Genomic DNA, 23,468 nt, shown 5'->3' on the forward strand with positions numbered 1-23,468 from the left:
TGTGTTTTTTTTTAAATAATGATGAATAAATGTGCTCAAATTCCAAATCTTGTAGTGTCAGATTATCCCTCTGCAATAAAAAAATTAACATAAAACGTTTTAAATGTTTCTATCAGCCGTACTAACAACACTGTAAAAGTCATATCATTCACTCAACATTGATGTATTTTGCTTTTTAAATGTACACGAAGCAGAAATGCAAACTTAAAGCAACTTGGAACAATTAAAAACCAGAACGAAAGGAACAAACAAGTCATCATAATTAGTTGATCATCAGTGCATTAAGGAAACAATCTCTCTGCCTCGCGCAAACCACGAGTTTCGTCCTTTCAAACACCTGCAGGGTTAAGGTGGAGGAGTTTCGCTTTTGAGCAACCCCAGCATGAGAAGTAAAAGGAAGATTTCAAGACGTAGCAGTCATGCTGTAGACAAAACTCTACCGTCAGGCAAGGCGAGCACATGATGCCCGCACACCAACTAATGACAGGCATAAGCCTGGAGAAAGAGTCAAACTCTCACATGCACTCTTCATTCCCGCTCCCCTAAGATTGATTCATGAGCTCCAACAGGGAGATTGCTTTCTACAAGAAGGAAAATAAAAATAAAAATCACACACCAGCCTGCCTTTTAGGACGCGCGTGCACACACACACACACACACACACACACACACACACACACACACACACACACACACACACAATGTCATAAACCTGGGCCTGCTGCCTATGTCAAGGTGAAATGGAGTAGGAAAACAAATAGATGTGCTCGTAGCAAACCTCCGCTCCGGTGAGCAGTGAGTCTGGAATAACTGTCGGAGACACACTCTGCACAGCGATTTATTTCTTCCATCTACCTCTAACCATCAATGTAGCTATTAGGATGTACAGCTCTGCAGGCTGCGGATGCCTTATTATCATACGCTCACCATTAAGAACCCTCCATCTCCTGGAATAATTTCTACAGCTTCCTTTAAATAACAGCTTCACCTTCTAAAATATACAAAATGCCAAATATAATATAGCAGCAAATCAAGTGTAAAAATGTACTAATAAAATAAATATGATATTGTTGGATTAGGTCGCCTAGATTTGCCAAACTTTAGTTACCATCAAACAGAAAACTGTGGACGTGGAAGCCGTTTTGCCTGCTCACAGTTTGTGTCCATCAGTAAATTTGCAGCTGGTCAGCAGTTGTTGCTGCCACCTTTCTATTTTAAGCTGTTTAGAGGATGGCACTGTGATACATAAACTGAGTGGGTAATTCTGTCGAGCAGCTCTGTCCAAAACAGGCCTAAAGAGACCCGAATGTCCTTGTGATGATGCAAAATATAGCAGCCATCCAGGACTCCTGGTGTCAAACTGTTACTGAAGACTGATAGTTGCCCATTTGTGCTTGTTTCTGCAACGCTGATCTCTCTCAAAAACACACATCGGCAATCTATCCTGAGCAGAAATATTTACTGCGAGCTAAATCTGGAACGGGAAGCTAGGCGTATGGATTCTCTTCTCAGTCTTGCCTTTTTGTGGCATGCACACATTATGAAAAGATTTGTGCATCAATCGTCCAGTGATCAGAACTTAAAGATTTTTCCTTAAAGAGTTTTGAGCAGTGATCTACTTAAGCTGGAAAATCTGTTATTATTATTATTATTATTGTTTATTGAAAGGCAACAAAAGTAAAACTATCCCACCTTTTCACTTTGAAAATTCACCAACAGCAAAATGCGATTTCGTTGATTCACTTTGTTTAGAGGTTAGAAAAATAAATAAATCAAAGTACTACTAGCATGCTAAAAGTGGCATATGTTCAAGCAGCAGAGTGCAAGCTAGCTAAATGAGTGAACATACATGCTGGCTAATTTTAAGCAGAGATATTAAATAGAACTAGTCCGGTTGCTAACATCAGCCCTCTTGGAGACAGACTTGTTAAATTAACCATAACATGCCACCTGTCAGCTACGCTTAGAATGTGTGTGTTCAGTATCACCTTTTATTAGTGCTACATTAATTAGCATTGTATGGATAAACGCGGGGGAACAAGTCAGTTGTGAAAAGAGACACTGGTGATTACAAAATTTTTGTTCTTTCACTCAACACCAAACTAATTGACAGAGATCGTTGAATGGTGCTTTGGCTTGAAATGTCAATTATTCTTAAGTATTAAGGGGCTCAATTAAGGTTCTGAATAAAGCATGTCTCAGGTGCAAGTAGAAATGTCAAATGTACTTAATGACAACAGGCATGCCTATAAGTAAAAGCCTGATATTTGGTATTACAGCAGCCAATGTCAAAGAAGACCCTTAACGACAGTAATTGGGGGACCGGGCTCTGGGTGATGATGTAATGATACTACGCTCTCAAGCAGCTGCAGCACAATGAACAGTGAGGCTTAACCAGCGGATCAAGTAGCTCACATGTCATCTCCCTCAGAGGCCGGTTGCAGAATGGGTCAGATCTGAAAACGCAAAGCTTTCGAGTCTCCTGAAATATCTCCACCATGGATATGCACTGTGACATAGCAGCAACTCTTAAGCTGACTTTTTACTTGACAAGCTTGAATTGAGTGCCGCTTTCCCCGGTGTCACTGCATTGTCCTCCATTTGGGAGTAGATGCTCTATAAACTGAGAGACTTTCAGGGTAAAGTTTGTGTTACCTGTGCAGGAAACTTTTTTGACATTTATCCTTAAAAATGATAACTTTGTGACTATTTTTGTGTTTTGTTTTTGTTTTTTTTTTCTCCCACATTTCAGGCCTTAAAGAACAGATTTATCTGACACGCATCTGAATCCAGGCTCGGGTGCTACTGTGCAGAGCCTGCTGCAGGCAGGGATTGTGACCAGATGTGGGTTTGTGGGAAGCTGCTGAAACAAGACCCAATTCATTCTGGAACTAACAACACATATGCACTTTGGCACAGTTCGTCATGCAGCAAGAAGGTCTTGGATTTGAATCCTAAAGTCTTTCTGCATGGTGTTTGCAAATCCTCACCATGAATGGGTGCACTGGCTACTTAAACAAAAGCATGACTGAGGTTTACTGGTCTCTGTAAAATGTGTGTGTGTGCATTGTTGGTTGCCCCATCATGGACTGGCAACCTGTCAAGGGCGTATGCTCACCCAGTGAGACCACCAGAGATGGGCACTGGCCACCCGATGATGAGCGGGTACAGATGATGGACGACGTATTAAGTCAGTGAAGGTTTTGCTAGCTGATGTGGAAAACCATTCTCGCTGTGCTTAAATATTGGGAACAATTATTAAAACAAGTTTCAAGGAAAAAAAAGATGTCTGAACTCTAAGATGAGACGATTCAAAAATGAATTGAATGAATGACAACTGAATGTGAATCTTAGTTCAAACTATGAACTGAAATTCAGTTTAAATGCACCTGAAACTATTTCTTGCTATGAGCAAATTTGCACTGAAGGAACAAAAGGAGAAAAAAGCTCCTGCTGCTCATAACAGCCTTTCAGGGCACGGATGTTTCACACCATAAGAAAAGGTTGGATGTCTGATCGAGAGTCAGCCAAAATTCACCAATAGAAGGAAAAAAAAACAAAAAAAAAAACAGACTTCCTGTCAAAATATAACAAAAAAAATAACAATCAGACATCATTCCATACTGGTTGGTTAAAGTCCCATTTTGCATGTGGCATTAAGAACAAAAAACATTAAATTGCAGATATTTAGGGCTCCAACCTACATAACGTGTTTAGACTAAAGACAAAATGCTTTTAAGGAGAGAAATTTAAATTATTATAAACTTCTACGTATTTTTTTTAAAATTATTATTATTACTTTTCCATCAGGATTGCAAACTGCAGCAGGACTACTGACCCCCCTCTACTCTTCAGCTAAAGTATTTATGACATTTTGCTGCTGATCCCGGGACGGTCCGGGGTGTGGAAACTCTCTGGGGTCCTCGACATCGTCGACGAGCCGAAAGCCAGGATTCCCACTGCTGACAACGACAAAATACAGCATTCACTGCTGGTGCCTCGCTGATCTACACCGAGATTAGGTTTTAGGAAATTTGGTATTAATATCCGCTGATAAATTGCCTGTTCTGTTCACTGCTACTATTCTATCTCATTTATTTTATTTGCTGATCAAAACAGTTCTCAAACTTGAAAACGAAATGGCATCTCTTTCCAATTTGCCTGAAAGAACAGCTCTGTGTTTCTGCATTGCACAAAGTGTGAAAAATGACTGATCGCCATTTTAAATCAAACCGTGCAGCATTGTGAAACAAAACAAAAGGTAATTAACTTTGTCAAACAGAAAAATAAGGTGTTAATAATCACTTTACATGTTCTCACTTAAAGCTTCAGTAATACTGAAGCTTTTTTTTTTTTTTTTTTTTTTTTTCCCCTGTTTGTGGGAGGCAGAGCCTCACACACAAATGTGCTGGTATTGTTTACTGTATACACACACACAGGCTATACACAACCACAAGGGAGGATATATATGCACATACAGGATCTACACACACGTTTACTGTTGATAGTGCAGGTAAAGCTGTGCTTTCCCAAGCAGTTTGAACTTGGTGTGAGGCTGCCAAACATCCCTGTGTGTGTGAGGTAAGCAGATTTTCTGCCTTCTTGCGCAAAAGCTTCAATAAGGGATACTGGGATAGAGGGGGGATGGAACGCAAAGGCAGGAAAAAAAAAAGAGAGAGATAAGGAGAATGATGACGTGTCTTAGTGCTTACCATCACCAAAATGATTGTCGATTAATGGCAGAAGGTCAGAAAATTCACTTTCTTTGTGTGTCAGAAGGTCACATCTTACAAGTCTGCCTTCTCTTCCGCTCAGGAATGGCAGCAGCACATTGCAGACTCTCATGTAGAAATAAATGATATGCCTTTAAATTTTTTTAAACATTTGGTGTTGCAATTGATTTAACCAGCGCAGTATTGGAGTCTATTATAATTATCTTAAGCAAGCCGAGAAGAAATTTTCCTTCATCGAGGAAGACCTCAACGCAACACCAGAAAGCAAAATAAACGTACACTTTCAATTTACATTTAGCACAGCGATGAAGATGCAGCCGATAAAATATAAACTTAAAATACATTAAGGGTGTTATGAAATGCCAGTATGATAATCACAAAATAATCATGAGCTTCTTCTGAAGATTTTCCAATCCCCCAGAAAGAGGCCCGTGTTAGAAGCTTAGTGAGCTGGAAAGCAATAACTGTTTAGAAATGAAAAGGAAGGCTCGCCCATAAAACTACATTTTGTTGTTTTTTTTTACATATAGAGTGCAAATATCAGAATAAGCTGCAAGGCTGAAAGTCCTTTTCGGCAAAGACTTCATTTTAGCCATTTCCTTTTCAGTCGGCATTGTTTCGCAGGCAAATAAAAACACAAACGAAAGGCCCTTCCAGAGCGCTGGTTTGTGGATCCTGTAAAATCTCAAAGAATGCTCCTCACATCTTCAGAAAGACAATTTTAGCAACGGAATAAAATAACGTTCTTTGGACAGATGAGTCTGAATATTTTGACACCTGAAGAGAGGACATGGTTGACTTAAACCAAACGCAGCACTCCAAGAAAAGAACCTCATAAGGTCGTCAGGATACTAACATTTCAAACTTGATACCAATAATAAGACAAATACTTGATACCTGAGTCTATTTCCATTATCATAGCAGCTTATTTTTGAAGACACAGGAGTGTTTGCTAACAGCAAACAATAGGATTAATTGTAATGAATTACAACAGTTGTACATGTTCAGTCCTCTTATCAAAACCATTTAAAAATACCGCTTCCCTGTTAAGCAAAATGGTGACACTTATAATAATTAGTGTTAAATAATGTTAATAAATGTTCACCATTATTTTCTAATGTAAATTTGCTCCTTTCTGTACAGTCTGTTCTGTCTTTAAATATATATATATGCTTTTTTTTTTACAATGATTGAATATGCACAATTCTTTTTACCTTGAAATTTCTGCTTGCACACTTGAATTTTCCTCATTGTGGGACAATAACGGATCTTTCTATTGAGTTTTAATATCCTTCATGAAAGTCTTTACCTTTGACTTTATTTTATTTGAAATGATTATCTTCAGTTCTTGCTTTCATTTCCCTGACACTTGTTATTGACAAAATAAATGTTACAACTGAGAGACAAAAATATAATTCTACACTAAAATAAATTATGTTTCAAAACAAACATGAATCTGGAGCATACAAGGCACATTTTTACAGCGTAAACAGGAATTTGTTTGATACAGACGTACTCAGCAGCAGCGCTATACAATTTCTTTTGAGATCAACTACAGCAGCACCGGAGGACGCACTGGTTTGTTTTGTTGTTTCGTTATTTAGCAGCAGACTGAGCAGCCAGCTGATTGTGGAGGGTTTCGAGATTCAGAATGTTGCAGCCGGGAAATACGTCCCGTCAGGTCGAGCGGCGCTGTTACTTCTAGGAAATTAGCGGTAATGTTATAAATGTTACTGCTAACGCTGTTCGGCAACAACTCCACCCTTTCTTAAGTAGGAAATCAGTAAAACTCAGGCAACAGTGAGCAGTGAGTTAAAAGCAGAGAGAAGATTAAAGGTTAAACAATACATTTATTACAGTTAAACAATATAAGATAGTTAGAAATTAAGGAACTGAACCCTGCAGCTGACGCAAAACATGTCAGTAAATCAACCAGGGGATGAGATAGAAAGACTCCGGTCAGGTGAAAGCAGGTTCGACATTCAGCGACACGAAACGGGCTGAACATGCAGGAAACTGCTCAAACATCACCCACCTGAAAGTGAAGAGGCATTAACTCTCCTCAGACTGATGGCTGAAGGAAGTACCTCACTGAAATTATCTAAACCTAAGAACTAACACTGGTTATTAGTGCAAGGTGTCCAGATGTTTTCCCCAGCTATAAAACATGTTTGTGTTGATATAATTAATGAGTCAAACATAGCATAGAAAACAAAATAATCTTAGCTAAATGAAGCATCAAAATCCAAATAGGCAAGTTAAATTAAACGTTATAAAAACCATTAAAATCATTATGTTGTACTTTCTACTTTAAATAAAAACAATTAAGATCTTAGTTTCTTGCTTTAACTTTTTGTGCCGACACTATGATGTTATTTTTACTCAGGATTATCAAACCATCAACCTATTGTACAGTCACATCCATACCTGATACTTATATACTTCACCAAGTCGGAAGAAAACAAGAACCCAAACGGCGCTAAACAACTTTAACACCAAACAAAAGGATTTGACAGTAAAACCGTCCCACAAAGGGCCTGACGTTAATGAAACTGGCACCTGAATGAAACTCAGTGTTAGATGTTTGTGTTGTCATTAAATCTGAGTACAGGTCTGGATCAGTGTGCCCTGGAATCCGCTTGACAACACGTCTTTCCTGCTGAGGAAAGATGTGTTCCTCAGTGAGGGTGTGTGTTTACATGTACTGTTGGAGAGGATCCTGGGAATTTTAGGAAACACAAAGTGAGCAGCAGAGATGGAGCTCTGCAAATGAACAGACACAAATCGGCTGTGCACATAACCCTGGAGAGGAGTAAAGTGTCCTGATTTTAGTGTCTGTAATCAAATTCGAAATCAGCAAAAGCTGAAAACTCAGATTAAGATAGTTCATCTTTATAGAACAGGCGGCATTTTATCCTCAGATTCACGTGGAAATGTGTTTATTTGCCCCTTTTTTTCTCTTCTCAGAGGTGCTTTCCATGCATTTATATTAAGACGTACGTTTTTTTTTTTTTGTTTGTTTTTTTGGTTCCACAATCAGTCCAGCACTTGTCAACATCACAATTTTCCTGCAACAGCCCCCCTCAGTCTTCCTCCCCCGTGTTACTTATCATGGCGGCTGGGACAATAGGACCCGCGATAGGTGTCCTGTGCGCGCCTGATAAGGCTGGCTCCATGCGCCGCAGCTGTCACGGCAACTGATGGATGCGATCAGCCAGTACAGTCACACGCCAAACAAACCTGCGCACGGGCCGAGGAAGGCTACGAGATGCAAGCTCAGTCACCGCTATATCACCAAAGACTAATATCGTGATAATTATAATATTTTAGATAAAAGACGTGTTTTTGTAGGTGTCTGCACGGCATCAGTTTCAAACAGAATTAGAAATAAATAAGCTAACGACATCTGAAATGACAGTGAATCTCAGAGCTAATTAGTCTAGCGTATCTAATTTATAAAAACTACTTGTCTGGGTTCCACCCTCCAGACCCAGATAATTAATCAAACTTTATAAACCGTCTCCGTGTGTGAGAAGGAGTCACGGCACCAGTGGGAGATGTTGAGGAGGAGGAGGAGGAGGATGAAGCAGTGACTGTGGGAATAAAGAGAGGACAGGGAAAAGGAAAACGATGGAGAGCGAGCGAGTTTCTGTGCCGCCATCAATCACCTTCCTGGGGTTCAAGTTTATTTTGCTTCATTTCTTAGAGGGAAACAAACAACATGGAGGGGAAATGTTGAGGAAAACATGAAGTGTGTGGAGAAAGGCACAAGATTTGTGCAGGGAGGCAAGAAGAAAAAAAAACAACAACCACCTTTCTGCAAACATGCTAAATGACTGAGAATATATAAAAATGCAACGATGAAGGGAGAAAACTCTAAGAAGTGTGAAAAGAATCAGAAAAATAACCACAGAGAAAACTAGATCTGGCCAACGAGAAAAGAAAATGAGGGAATAACACAAGCAATATATAACAAAAATCTGGAGATTCGCTCCACATTCAATTTGATCTGCTGTCACCTCGTGGGGCTGTGAGGCGAATTTTAAAACGCAGCAGTGCATTTTATGCACAGTGAAACATTTGGCACCTAACTGCAGCTAACCGCACAGAAATTAGAAATCAGAGGGACAAGATTGATAAGTTCTGGGATTTTTTCCTGACATTTCACTCAACTCTAACTCGGTGACAAATCTGCTGCATTTAGATGTGGTCCACTTCGTAGTGGCAGTGTTACCTGCCTTTTCTATTGCCACATCTCCACTGTTGTATTTTTTTGTCAGAAAAAGTATTTTAATAAGAAAAAAAAAATTAGAAAAGAAACTTAAGAACAGACATACGTTAAATTATGCAAGTTATTAGTTTCAGAGCTTGTTCCACACTCAATCGCTTCCATTTTTCCCCGTGTATTGGTCCATATTTGAGGCAATTCTTAGTTTTTCCTGTCAGGGAGGAAAAACTTTTCACACCATCTTCAGTTTCTTGCCTTATCTGACCTATAAAACCACGTAAACTATTGCTGTAACTTCCTAATGGTCTCGTGCAACACTCTCTCTAGCGTTAACAGTTTATCTGCGCCACAATTCCCTATAATAAATGTCTACATATTTGTCATCCTCTTTGTTCCGTCTCCAATAAAGTCTTTACATCCAGTCTGCTGGCCAGTAAACCAGAAAAATCTAAACTGTTCATCCTTTATTTAACTCCTGGTGCCAGAGAACAGCCATGAGGCTTCAGAGCTGGCACAGAGCCGGAGAGCTCAAGTGTTGTGCGTCTCCTCTGTATTTCCTTTGTCACTAAAGCTGTTCCACCAAAACCAGCTGAGCAAATTCAGTTCATTCAACAGGATCATGTGAAACGTTATCTTAAAAGACCAATAAATATGGAAAACTGGTTATAAAACAAACCAGCCGTCTGTTTAAACCCAAACATATGCAAACTTAGACCAACTGTGGGCACGTAGCAAAGACATAATAGTAGGTGTTTTAAGAAGGTAACACTGCAAAAATTCAAAATCTTACCAAGTATTTCTGGTTGAGTTTCTAGTGCAAATATCTTCGTGCACTTGAAATAAGACTAAATTAACTTAGTATCTTCTCGGCAAGATTTAAGGGCTTATTTTAAGTCAATTACTTTGTATTGTTGAAAAAGGACTAGCTATATTGGCAGATTATTTTACTTATAATAAGGCAAAATGTCTTAAGTGAAATTATGAGCCAGTGGAACAAGTATGTTTTCATCAATATTAAGAAATGACTGATTCAAAACGAGCTCCTAAATCTTGCAGTAATGCTACTAATAAGTTTGTACACTTGAAATAAGACAAAGCCAATATATTTACATTAGAAACTGGACCACAAATACTTGTTAAGATTGTGCTTTTAATTGTGCATTTATTAATTCTTAAGAGAATAATTAATAAATGCATTTCAACAAATCCATTACTGTGTACAAGCCATCTTCAATTATGATGAGAATGACTTTGAAGACACTTTGAGTCTATGAAATCTAAAAAGTGCACCAAAAACAAGAGCAGCACTAACAGCAGACAGAGCCTCGATCACCAGCTTTTCTGCAGAGGGCTTCAGTCTATATTCAATTCTGCATCATATTTCAATTGCAAATGAAGAACATCTATGGTCTGAGCACGATAAAATTGATCTTGTGTGCCTCTCTCTACAGCCTCTTCCCTGCTTCTCTCGGTGTTTTCGTCGTCTGCCTGCCTGCCCGCCCCTCTCCCACCTCGTCTTCCCTCAGTATCAGGTACAAGTCTACTGGATTAGGCTCCTTTAAGAGCGGATTAGCTGTGTCGGAGCCATTTGAGGTAAATTGCTCCGAGGAGCCAATCTACCCCCGTCGCTGCCACCTCCTCATTTCTACTCGGTTAAGACAGAGTCAAAATTCTCAAAGTAATCCTGAAATCCTTGGCGCACACCCCCCACTTGTCCTGCGCCCACTCCTGTCTGTTTTACCTTCTCTGTTTCACTTTTACCTGCCTGACTCTCCAGCGCCTGCTTTCTTCAGCTCTCACAGACAAATGACAGGGAGTATGGAATGGTACGATTGTACAGAATGAGAGAGAATCTGCTGGAGGACGTCACCAACACACTCCAAAGTCGTATTAATTATCTGTGGCAGTGTGTTTTGTGTTGGTAGATGGGGATGCACGTGACAGACAGACCAACACAACGAGGGTCAGTGTTGGAAAGTGAGAGAAGAATGACACACAAGTTTAGCAGTTTTTAAAATGACAATGTGAAAAAAGTGGCTCGCAATTATCTTCAGCAACCATGAGCTGAAACTTATTATTGCTGCAGTTACAGCAGAAAGTGTTTAGGGTATCAGCCTGCTTTATGGCTGCCATTTTAGCCCCTTATTGTTCCACCTACTTGGACAAATATGGACATCAGTTTTCAAAGTGTTTATAAATCTGTGGGACTAAATTTATGAGCAGTTTTCTGCTGTGCTTCAATCTCAGGTGTTTTGCCTCCAACATGTTTTCCTGCAGGATTCCCCTCTTTATTCAACCGAATCCATCTTCCTATCAACTCTGACCAGCCTTCCTGTCCGTGAAGACAAGCCTCCCCACACCATGATGCTTCCACTTCCAAATGAAACTCCACTTTGGGTGATGTGTGGCCTGACGGTCTGCGGAATGGTTAAAATCCACCAGTTTTGGAGGCTGATGATGATTATAAGACCCTTTGTGTGAACCTTCATGCCTTTATGCTGCTGTCACACCTGACAGCAGCATAAATAAAATAAATGGCAATTCTATTCTAGTCTAAAACAGTTTTTAAGACCAAGAAACTAGCAAACACAAAAATGGAAGAAACTGCAGGGCCTTTACTTTCATAAGACCCTAACATGCTTTGAACAATTTACAATCACCTTTTATGATTCTGTTTCATTGAGAAACTTCATGTTAAGGTTATTGTTGAGCAGGTAAAAAAGACAAAATAAAAACTGATTAGTTTTTACAATAATAATTGTGAAACTTAAGGATTTCGGCCTTTGCATCCAAATGTTTTCTGTCACTTAAAACATATCAGTAAAGAAACATCATTTTTTGTGATGGTAATGTGATAAAACCTGAAAAAGTTCAAGATTGTTTTTTTTTTTTTAAAAGGAAGCAAATGCATAATGAGATCATGACGGAAACCAGAGAAGTGTTAATGGTGAGTGACAGAGTGTGTGTGTGTGTGTGTGTCAGCATCCTATTAAACATGTGACGGTTTGTTTAAGGAATGAGAATGGGACGACATCTGTGTCTTCGCATTTCTGCACGTGTGTGTCGTCTAGCATGGTGGACACATTTTAACCCATCAGAGCCATCAAGGTGAGAACCAAGCCCATTATTTACACCTCCATCTCCACGGCGACGCCCAGCATCGCCGCTCATTTAGCCCTTTAAGTCCGGCTCAGTGATCCTAGTGCGATCCTGGGCTTTATTTATCGCAACCGCCTGAAACATTTGGACGGGGAGACGGGCTGGTGCGCGCGCGAGAACCGACGGGCATGAGCACACACGCCTACCCTCGTCTCGATTGGGCTGCGAAGTGCTGTGGGCAACGGTTGCTAGGGCAACCGGCAGCCGAGCAAGGCAGCCAAAGTTTGAGCCGCTGGCATGAGGAGAGAGCGTGCGCTTCTCTTGTTTCATGTGTGCACCGTTTGCGTACGGAAGAGGTAGAGCAACCAAGCATGCATGCATTTTTGAGCGAAAGTGTGTGTGCGTGTGTGTGAGTGAGGTGCTGGCAGGGTGATGGCAGTCTGTTTAGTATTCAGCCCCCTGACTGCATTTGCCTTCCTCTCTCCCTTTGGCCCACAGACACAGAATAAGAATACCCCCCAAGCATGCGCACGCACTCACACACACATATACACACACACACTTTCCATCAGGACACATTTTCTGAACTGTCAGGCCTGCAGGTCGGCCATCGCTGTAGATGGGGTTGATATCAAAAAAAGCTTGATTACAGACACACACACACACATTGGTAAGCTCTCCGCCATACAGGGACAATCCTCTCCAAAGGCAGCCTGTTGGTGGAGGCGAGTATTGATGTTTCCTCTCGGAGCCAGCGCTCACACCTCCGGGGCGTGTCAAATGGGTGGAGATGGTCTGTCTCGGTGTGTTTTCTCTGCCGCGGTCGAAGCAAGCCAAACAAATTTGGTGGTTGTGTGTTGTGGGGAGGCGAGTCGAGGCTGGGAATTGTTTTCCCTCCCGCTGCTACTGATGCTGCTCAAACATGCACAAACACACACACACACGTACACACCTCAGTAGATCCTTTTGCATATTAAACTCACCGTCATGCGTCTGTACTGTTCGGCAGGCAAAAAAAAGATTTGTGCAAACAGCACACACACGCAGAAGATGCACGAGAAGGGACACACACACACACACACACACACACACACACGTGCGCGCGCTATTGATTGGGAGTAGTGCAGCTCAGCAGTAGCCGCCCGCTCTGAGCGCAGGAGAGGCAGTTAAAGAGGCAAGGTGGAGGAGGGAGGTAAGGGTGAGGCGACACGAGGAGGGGAGGAGGAAGCCATGAGAGAAAATAAGAGAGGAACGGACAGCAGGAGCACATAGAGAGAGCTGTTTGTCTTGTGTTTGTCTTAACATGAAGCATCTTGGAGGAGCCAGAGAGCAAACACACACAGGAACACAGCAGTCAGCCCCTTCCACTCCACCCAGACGCCTCCCTCACTCCTCCGTCCCTCCCTCCCTCCTTCGTCTCTCTCGATATCCCCAGAGTCTCTCCATAGGATCTTAGGGAGGCTCAGCTCAAGCCCTGACACGTGTGGCTGAGAGAGAGGGAGACGGAGGAGGGAGAGTGAGCAGCAGCATTCACTTGTTTATTTGTCACTCTGGTAGAGGCTATATGTGCAGGCGGGTGAGGGGTGGGGGGTGACAGAGGGAGCAGGAGATGAAATGTGTTTTTGTGAGGGTTGGGAGGGTAATATCTCCTGCTCCTGTTAGGGGGGAGGGCAGGGGATCGGTTAGTCTTCCGTGGTACAACGCCACGCTAAAGCATCCGCTCTCCTTGAACCTTCCCACATCTCATCGCGTTGAAAACTTCGGGGTATTCCGATCAAATTTTATGCGATTGACCAACACAAAGGCCGGATTGCATTTTCAAGCTGCATCTACCCCTCTCTCTCTCTCAACTATGTTTGTGGTTAAAATCCTCCAGTACGAAGCTCAAACATCAGTTCTCACGGGTTTCTGCTACTTAAATGTGTATGGGTTAAAATGGCGTCTGCCATCCGTCCACAGCCTGATTAATCCTACATATTTTAAGTGATAAGAGACAACTGCACCTCAGGCTGGTTTAGGGTCCATTAAAGTCAACCTCTGCTTCAGTCCCACCTCCTTTTACCCTTTCTCAGCTTTCCTTCAGGACTGCCCTGTTTTTAGCTCAATCCATCTCCATCAGGTCTGACCAGCCTGACCAGCCTCGCTGAAGGAAAACATCCCCACATCATGATTCTACCACCAACGTGTTTTATGGAGGGAACGGTTGCTCAGGGTGAGGCGCAGTGTTAGTTTTCTGCTAATCCTCTGAGGCCTTAAAATATGGCTATGTGTAAACTCAGATTAAAATTACAAAAAGTGGACCTCCTTTACTAATTAAGTGACTTCTGGAGGCACCGAATACCGATGGTCAGTTAAACTCTAAAAAGAAAAGGGAGGCAGGTGTTCACAAGAGACCATTTTTTGGAAGGTATTCAGCAAAACTCCTGTATTTCATTTTTATAACATGAGTTGAGATTTTGATTTTATTACTCAAGAGGCTCTTGGTGTGCTCTTCTTTTGTCATACGCTTCAGGAAAATGTACAAAATGTATTATAACCTAAAAATCAACCACCTTGTAGCAGCACGAGCTCCTCAGCTCTTCCACGCACCACAATTTCCTGCACACGCCGATTCAGAGTCAAACCTCCCGCTTCAATCAGTCAGCCCTCCACTGAGGCCAGCACCTGTCAGTCGACTCTCATCCAATCATCACTCAGATAACTCCAGAGACCCGCCTACAAACTGCCAGCCTCGCACAGCTGCTTGTGCAAGAAGCCACATCCGTCTCACCATCGCCGTGTCGCACAGACAAGACACACACCGGCTCGTGCACGAGGCTTCCTGCAGCCCTGCCCACTGCTTTCTCAGACATCCACCACCGTGGCGACGGTAACCGCGACAACGGGCATAAATTAGCGTCATGGCAATATGCAAAGCGAGGGAGCAACAATTAAAGCTTGACTAACGAGCTTTGGAGGAGCGAGGCTGAAGTTTCCCTGAGCAGCTGCTAACAGGATTAGCCTGCACACACACACACGCACGCTCGCGGAAACAGAGAGGGAGGGGATGGCATGGGCACATTTTTAAACACCACCTGTGAGACGAGATGCACCCAGAAAAACTGCTAATACACGCACGCGTAAGTTTGTGCAAGAGGAAAACTGAATTTAAATAAAGGTTTGAAAAACAAAAATAGGATATTAAACATTCTGTTCTTCATTGGGACGTGGTCACATAATGGCATCTAATACCGTTTCTTCTTTTCCTACAGATATGGTGGTGAGCTGACCAGCTCCTCCAGCAGCAAAGCTTCCCCACATCATGACACTTCCACCTCCATACATCCTAGTTGTTCATTTTCAGACTCACGTTAACTAAACATGATTCCGGATGTCCTGTTCGACATCTATGGCCCTCTGAGAAAGTCTAGCCTTCAAAGCTTTCCTCTGTCAGATTGCACAGATGTGCAGTTTTACCTCAACAGCATCAAGAGCCTGCTGTAGGTCCGATTGTGACACGTTGGGGGGTTTCAGGGACTTGGTTTCATTTCTTGCATGAATAAACTTGCTGTGACAGTCAGAACTGTGCGTGTTGGCCGTTGTTTTAAATGTCCCCCTATTTTCCACAGAGTTAAAATAGCTGATTTCAGATGCTGTTGTGATCTTCATGCTGAAATACCGCGACATTCTTCTTTCTCAAGGCCTCAGACAGAAATGTTGGTCTCACTTTGGCATCGACTCCCACTTCAACAGTAAGGAGAATGTCAAACTAAATGTCTGAGGTTTAAAAGGAGCAAACCTCCTTCAGATTCCTGAACTACGATTCTTTCATCACGCTGATCTGATATAATTATATCCACGTGTGAATTTAGCCCTTTTAAGTGAGAATAAGTGTAGATTGTTCAAGTTTATTCCTTTTTTTTAAGCTTTACGGAAAGTTATTTGAAATGTATTTATTCAGTGGTTGCATAACTGGAAGTTATTTTAACAATTTTCTGACATGGCCATATAAAGTCGAAATGCACCAACTTGGTGATTTCCTGCCCAACGTGAATTCCTGCTTTTCTTTGAGGTTGAGCCTGCTCTTTCTGAATTTAACTGATCCAGATTTTATTTAAGGCTATAACCCATAAATGAAGAAAAAAAAAAGGTTCTTTGGTTTAGCCAACAGTTCAGAATCCAACAACAACAAAAAAAGGAATAATGAGACCATTCCTGCTTTGTATGACAGCTTGTGTCCCCAACCTTTATTTGATTTTTATGAAAGTCAGACAGTGCATCAAAGCATATGCTGTTGGTTAATGTGTTTATATTTTTTCCACTCTGAAAGATGCACTTCATTTAAAAGCTGAATTTTACACATTATTGAGCATATCATGCCATGACATATTTTTTTGCCTGCTGGTCAAAGAGATAGATTTAAAATTAAGACAACAGTTTTACAACTTGGTGTGATCCTCATTTGTAAATATCAGCAACAGATTTCAGAAAGACACACAGTGCCCTGTAAAAGCATCAGCTCCCCTTTAACTCTTATCCATGTCGTTGCGTTACACTCACAAACTCCAATGTGTTGAATTTCAGAGCAAAGTGGAAGCAAAATGATGGATGCTTTCATACTTTCTTACAAAAACATCTGAAAAGTGTGGAGTGCATTTGTTTAAAGCCCCCTTTACTTCAATGTCCCTAAATAAACTCCACCACAAACAGATGCCTTCTGAAGTTACCCGTCAACGTAACTTCATGTGTAGCTTAATTAGAGAACAAGCAGCATAATGCAGATCAATACCACAGACAGTTCAGAGATAAAGTTGTGGAGAATCCTAAGGATTCTCCACAACTAACCCCAGCAAATCAATAGGCTGGGGTTTGAAGGTCTATGTAAAGAGCAAGGCAGAGGTCACTGTTTACCAAAACAGGCAGACCAAGCGAGGTCAGCATTACTCAAAGAAGAATCTATGAGGTACGAGGTAACTTTGGTCACATGGGACTAAAACTCACATAAAAAACTAAGTATCCAAAATAAACATATACAGCACATCGCCCTGTAAATACCATTCCCATTTTGAGACATAGTGGTGGCAGAATTATGCTGTGGGGTTGCTGTTCTTCGTAAAGGACAGGAAAGACAGATGGAGCTGAATATAAGACGATCCCCTGGAAGCTGCCAGAGTTGAAAGCCAAGGTTGAGGTGAAGCGTCTAGCACAACACCAACCCTAAAACGCTGAGCTGAAACTGCAACTGAATGGTTTGGATCGAAGCACATTCAACTCCGAGTCCGTGTCAAGAATTGGGAATGGATCTCAGCAGATGTCGTCTTTGATCTCAATGATCTTGAGCTACTTTCCAAAGAAGAGTTGGCAAGCAGTCCAGTGTCTGGATGTGGAAAACTAGGCGTCATAAAGACACTCATAAAAACGTGCAGCTGTAAATGCATGAAAAGGTGGTTCTGAAACGGTTTGGAGAGGAATACAAATACACCACATTTTTATGATGATCATTTTTAAAGAGTTTGAAAACCTTGTGTCATCGTCCTTCTCTCTATTGGTCCGTCACATGAAGATAAATTAAAAATCATCAAAGATTGTGATTGTGACGTCGCAGTGTAAAGAAGTTGAAGGGGTGAGAGAATATTTTTACCAGGAACTGCAACTTTGAACATTTTAGCATCCCGGGGTCGTAGTTTCATTTAAAGATGTTTTCCAAGAGTGATGCAATTTATTTCAATTACTAAAACATTTCGCTCTTGAACTGGGCAAAATACATTTGAAATTTTAGTTTGTATTTCAAACACTGCATTGCTCAGTCGTGTCTCATCGCAGGGTCTTGGTTTTCTTTTGCTCCGTCTTCACTCTTCAATAAATCTTTTCCTTTCAGCATTTCCTTTCTGCGCCTGCTGCTTCTCTCTCTCCCTCTCTTCCAGGTCTTCAAATCCCCTCCACTTGCACAAATAAATCTACTCACCTACCTTCCTAAATCTATGAAACACACCCCAACATACATATACACAGAGTTGCCCTTGCACACAAACACACAGGCCTCCAGGCAGCAGCCACAAAAGCCTTATATTAATAAATCTGCTGCTTTATTGGTGCTGAGAGTCTCTGGCAGAGACAGAGGAAGGGGGAATGGGACAGGAGACTCGGAGATCACCAGAAAGGGGAGGAGGAGGAAGAGGAGGTGACCAAGTGACTGTAGCCATTTCATCCTCACAAGGAAGCAAGGACAAGAGACAGGAAGGAAAAAGAGCAACACCGTTACAGCAGGCATTACCTGCACTATGTCTAATAAGAGTCAGCAACCATTAGCTCTGGGATAATGCGCAGCACCAGAAACAAAACGACGACGATAACAAAAAAAAAAAAAAGAGTGAATGTGTCGTTTAAAAAAGGTACAGTTCACCGCCGTCGTAACAACACTGTTTGGACCATTATTAGGACCACCTGACACCTGGCTGAACTGCTGGAGCGCACAGAGTGGGCTGCGCTGGGAAACAAACTGCCCGAGGTGGGCTTTGGGTAATGACAGCAGCTAGCTTGGCTTAGTGGTCCAATCTCAGCCATCAGTCAGCTGTGACAGATTGGGGATATGAGCTAAGGAGCCGTTTAGCTCTGGTGTTTGCTTGGTGTGTGAGTGTGCACGTTTGTGTGGACAAGGGGAAGGAACATTGGGGGGTGGGAGGGCTATCAGGGCTGCTGGTGTTGCAGAGGCATCAATACACTCTCGACAGGCCATTTTCCTATGCCTATTCCCAGTTCTGGCTTGTTGCTGGGGCAACTACCACCATTTTAACTTCCCTGGCTATATCTCTGAAAGATTTTTTCTTTTTTGCAAAACAGAGCAACCTGAAACAACTCCCAAAATCAAAGAACCTTCTGTATTTTTAATACTAAACCTGAAACAGCGGGCATTCCGAGTTCAAATCAGAGCCAAATCTTACTGATTTTACTAATCTTCTTTTTCTCGTGCTTCCATCAAACAATCGTAAAGGTACATTTCTACTCCAAATAGACGACTGGAGTAACATTTTTTAGATGGTTTCTTTTTCTTATACCCATGTCAATGCAGATGTTTTATTACATTTTAATAATTTGTCTGCCGTCCGATACATTGGCCCAACATTTGGTAACATGCTGATTTATCGACTTTTTATAAAAAAAAAAAAAAAAGGTATCAAATGCAATTTGTATGTCATTGTGGGTCCTAACTCCCATAACATCTGGAGTCTGATATCTTCAAATCTCAAATACCTAATTCTTCTACAGTAGGTAAATGAATAAGAGGACACAGACAACACTTGGTGTGGAACTTGTTGCTGAGAAAAAAACTCAGTTTCAGTATCAGTGCGGTGTGCAAAAAAAAAAAAAAAAGGTAAGAGAAAAGAAAGAGAAACAAGAAGCTATTTGAAAGAAACTTGTCGCGACAGATAACCGGAAAGATGAACAGAGAACAGCTAAGTTGCTTTGTTTAATTTTTAGATAAGGATCTACTTTACCTTGGGGAAAAAACATATGACATGTTCTTGTAATGCTATCCATGCTCCAAGTCAATAAAAGCTTTTAAGGACAATCTAAAATAGTAGCTCTATTATCATTTTGTCTAAGTTTTAAAATGGTAAAACCATATTTTACAGTGAAAGCTCTACTTCTCACTCTCTCTCTCTCACACACACACACACACACTCACACAGTGTCACATTGCCTCTGCTTAATAGTTAATCCCCTATTAACATCAAAAAAATATGATGTTCTTGCATGTTGAGTTTTTAACGATCAGAATAGTGTAGAATTTGCATACAAAGATGTACAAAAGCATTAAATTATTACTGATGCATCTCAAAGTTTATCTGTTTGTCTGCTCTGTCTTTGTTACTGCCATTAAACAGGAGCTTTATGTCAAACTTCTTAGGTAGATGAACTGGAAAACCATAAAAAGTGTTAATAAAAAAAAAAAAATTAAAAAAAAAACCCTCCTCTTACTCTGGTCCATCCAATTTTCTTTCATATAATGGCTTCAGGAAAACGACGAGGTATAAAAACAACCAAAAAATAAATAAATAAAAAATAGAATCAGCCACACTTCAGCTGCATCACAAGGTAATAAAGACAATGCAGTTCCCTTACCTGGCCATGAGGCTGCAAGGTGTAGGGCATGCTCTGGTTCAACACCTTCTGCTTCATCATCAGCATCCTCTTGTGCTCCTCCCCCGGGTGGGCCGTCTGTCCGGGGATCGGCCCCTGCGTCTGCCCCGGCCCCTGGCCTCCTCCTCCGGCGCCTCCCATGTAGGGCGGCATCATGGGGTTCTTGACTTGACTGTTCCCCGCCATGGGCGGAGTCATCCTCTGACCCATGTGGTCCACGCCGCTGCCACTGAAGTGACTGAGCGGTTTTGTGTTGTTGTAGGACAGCATGGCGGCTGTCTGCTGCTGCGTCTGTTGTTTGGACATGGCGTTCTGGTTTATGCTGTTTGGCTGCTGCTGTCCCATCATGCCCATGGGGTTGTGAGGGAGGTAGTTGTTCATGGGGGCTTTCGGCCCATTGTTGGAAGCCATCCCAGCCACCAGAGGGCCCTGTGGTGTGTTAAAGACTTGTGATGGATACATCATGGGGCTGTTGGGCTTGTCTTGATTAAAGGGACCAGAGTTGAAGGGACTGGTTGGAGCACCCACTGGTGACCAGTTAGCTGCTTGTTTCTGCTGCTTATGCTGCATCATCTTGCTGTGGTGAACATGATGCTGGGCTATTGCTTTTAGCTGCTCTGCTGGAGAAAGTTCAGGTGTGACCGGGCCCACAGGCTGACCTCCAGGGCCAGTCCCACCTGGGCCACTCCCACCTGGACCACCCCCGCCTGGGCCGCCTCCTGACCCCATCTGATTAACTGGGTTCATCATGTAACCGTTCCCAGGCCTGGAGACTGCTTGAGTCTGAGCTTGGGTTGGAGTCTGAGGTGAGCGAGCTACGCAGTTGTGCAACGGTGAACCTGACGGCATAGCAACAGCTGGAGACTGCTGCAGGGGTTGCTGGGGAGGGGTCCCGTTGGCGGTGGTCGCAAACTGAGGCCCCGACGATGACGGTCGCACCTGATGGGGAGGAAGCAAAGCAGTTATTTCAGACACACCAGAAATTATCTTACGGGATATTGGTTTACTTTGCCTTGATACAAAACGATAAACAATGCATTTTTCGAGTCTTGTTCTTAAAATGAATCTGTACCATGTTGTCTTTTCACAAACATTTCTTTACCATAGTCTGTGAGCACAGCCAGAAGCACCGGACAACAGAGTGAATACAGGGTCAATAAAAAATAAAATAAAAATATCAACAGTGCCAATAAGATACTGGTTTTCACGTTTCAGAATGCATTACCTTTTTGATCTGCAACAATTATCAAACTAAAATAAACACCTAGTTAGTTTCCGTTCTATTTAACGAGTCAAGTCTAAAAATTTTGGTGAGAAAGTCGTAATCAGTTCCTGCTAATAAAAGCATGTGCTAACTGATCATCAACAGACATGACCAGTGTTGGCTGTTTGCTGATCTTCAGCATTAAGCTGTGGTCCAAATGAAAGGTGCATCAGTAGTGATGTTAAGAAAAAAAAATGTTGCTGCTCATCAGTTTTGGATATTGTGCACAGGAGCAAAATGAGAACTTTGCTAAGAGCTCTAAGCCAGACAAAGATATTGCAAAGCAAGAATATACTATATTGTAACAACAGTAATGAGTAATTTGTATCTTACATTACATGTATTATATAAAAAAAATGTTAAGTTTATTTTATTTAGTTCCAGGTTAAAAGTGGTCCAAGTACAAATCACTGGATCCAGTCAACATGATTTACAAAATGCTGCAGAAATGACTGGTTGTATCCGTGGCAGATAGTGTTTTCCGGGGGGATTATTATTCTCCAACACAAAATTGTGCAAAATTACAAAGTGGAAGCAAAATCCACTTATCCATTTGCATTCATCTAAGCAGAGCCACAGGAAGCTGGTGCCCATTTCCAGCAGTCAAAGCACAAGAAACAGGTCTGCAGTCTCTATCACGGGACAGACACCCACACACACATTCATATGGACAAGATTAAGGATAAAAGATAAAGGAGTACAAACCGCCATGTTGGCAGTCTCGATACCGACCTGTGGTGAACCAATGGGAACCTGTGGGACCCCCTGCGGAGGAGGGGGCAAGGATCCCGTAGACGCCGCCCCGACACCGGGTGTTGTACTCCCAGCAGCTTCGTGCGGGGCTTCGGCCTGACTGTTTGCTGGCCTGCCAAACTCCGCCTCTTTCTTCTCCTCGAAGTCCTCGTTGAAGAGGTCGTGCATGTCGTCCTCTGGCACGGTGTTGGCCAGCTCATCAATCAGCTCCTGCCACTCCTGGTCGTTGAGGTTGATGTCGGAGAACAGTTTGTTCTGGTTAGACAGGGACTGCGGCTCGCTGGACTCCATTCCGGCCCCGTCGTCCAGCGGCTCTTGTTTCAGGTCCTTGAGGAGGCTGAAACTGTCCTCCAGGTCCAGGGAGCTGTTCAGCTTCATGTCCTGCAGGTGGCTGCCGCCGTTCTTCCCCAGATCGTCGGACGCCCTGCCCATATGGGTGCCGTTGCCATTTGTAGTGTTGCCGGTGGACGTGTTGGGCCCGGTCAGTATGGGCTTAATGTCCATTTGATGATGCAGAGGAGAAATGGGTGGCACATTGTTATTATTATTGTTCTTGGGGAGACACGTTAGAGAGTCTAAACCGCCGTGGCCGTCCTTTAAGACCCGTTTTCCCGTTGGCGAGTAGCTGCCGCCATCACAGATGCCGTTCTGGTCACCGTTCAGGGGTGATCGTGCGCTGTCCAGTTTCCTTTTCACCGTCTCCTGGAGCTGCAAGAAATGCAGAGAAAACAAACGTCAAAACTTCAGATTCTTAAGGAGCCTAATGACCGAACAAAAGGGGTTTCAAATAATTGAAAACAGCAACCTGTTCTCTCCCAACACCGGGAATAGTCATCAGAAGCAAAAATAAACCAGTTGCATTTCCAAGATAATAACCACACCGACGCCTTTTTCACAGAGACGTGCATGTGTACAGAAGCACAAGTTGAAAACGGGAAGACCTGTTTTCAATAAACAGAATGGAGAGATCAAAGCAACAGCTGCGCTCTCCCCAACATTAACATCAGCCAATAGGGAAATGAGCTCCCGCTCTGAGATCTGCAGCCCATTCTTAGCCTTACTGTGGGCAGCCACCGCACCGCTCCAGCTCCACTGTCTCACTGCCTCAGCCGGAGTACAGACTAGATAACAACGGGGTGCTAACAAACCCTGGCTGGTGGTTAAGGTAATCACTGTCATAGACCTGGAGGAGGGAGCAGAGGAGGCACAGACAAACAGTAAACAAAATCCGAGACATGAAAAGAGAACGCGGAGACAAAGTAAAGGGTTC

At 42.4% G+C, this 23,468-nt stretch overlaps 1 protein-coding gene across 1 annotated transcript in view; it reads right to left on the bottom strand.

Moving 5' to 3' along the window:
- Positions 1–23,468, bottom strand: part of maml3 (mastermind-like transcriptional coactivator 3) — a 113,000-nt gene that overhangs the window by 35,505 nt on the left and 54,027 nt on the right. The window contains exons 2-3 of the mRNA XM_014999296.2: positions 22,178–22,906; positions 20,164–21,120 (exon numbers count right to left, since the gene is read on the bottom strand). Of these exons, the coding sequence (XP_014854782.2) occupies positions 20,164–21,120; positions 22,178–22,906 (1,686 nt within the window). The remainder of the gene's footprint in view (positions 1–20,163; positions 21,121–22,177; positions 22,907–23,468) is intronic.

Source organism: Poecilia mexicana, unplaced genomic scaffold (genome assembly GCF_051168715.1).
Source record: "Poecilia mexicana isolate PSO_F unplaced genomic scaffold, ASM5116871v1 scaffold_1, whole genome shotgun sequence".
Taxonomy (NCBI): domain Eukaryota; kingdom Metazoa; phylum Chordata; class Actinopteri; order Cyprinodontiformes; family Poeciliidae; genus Poecilia; species Poecilia mexicana.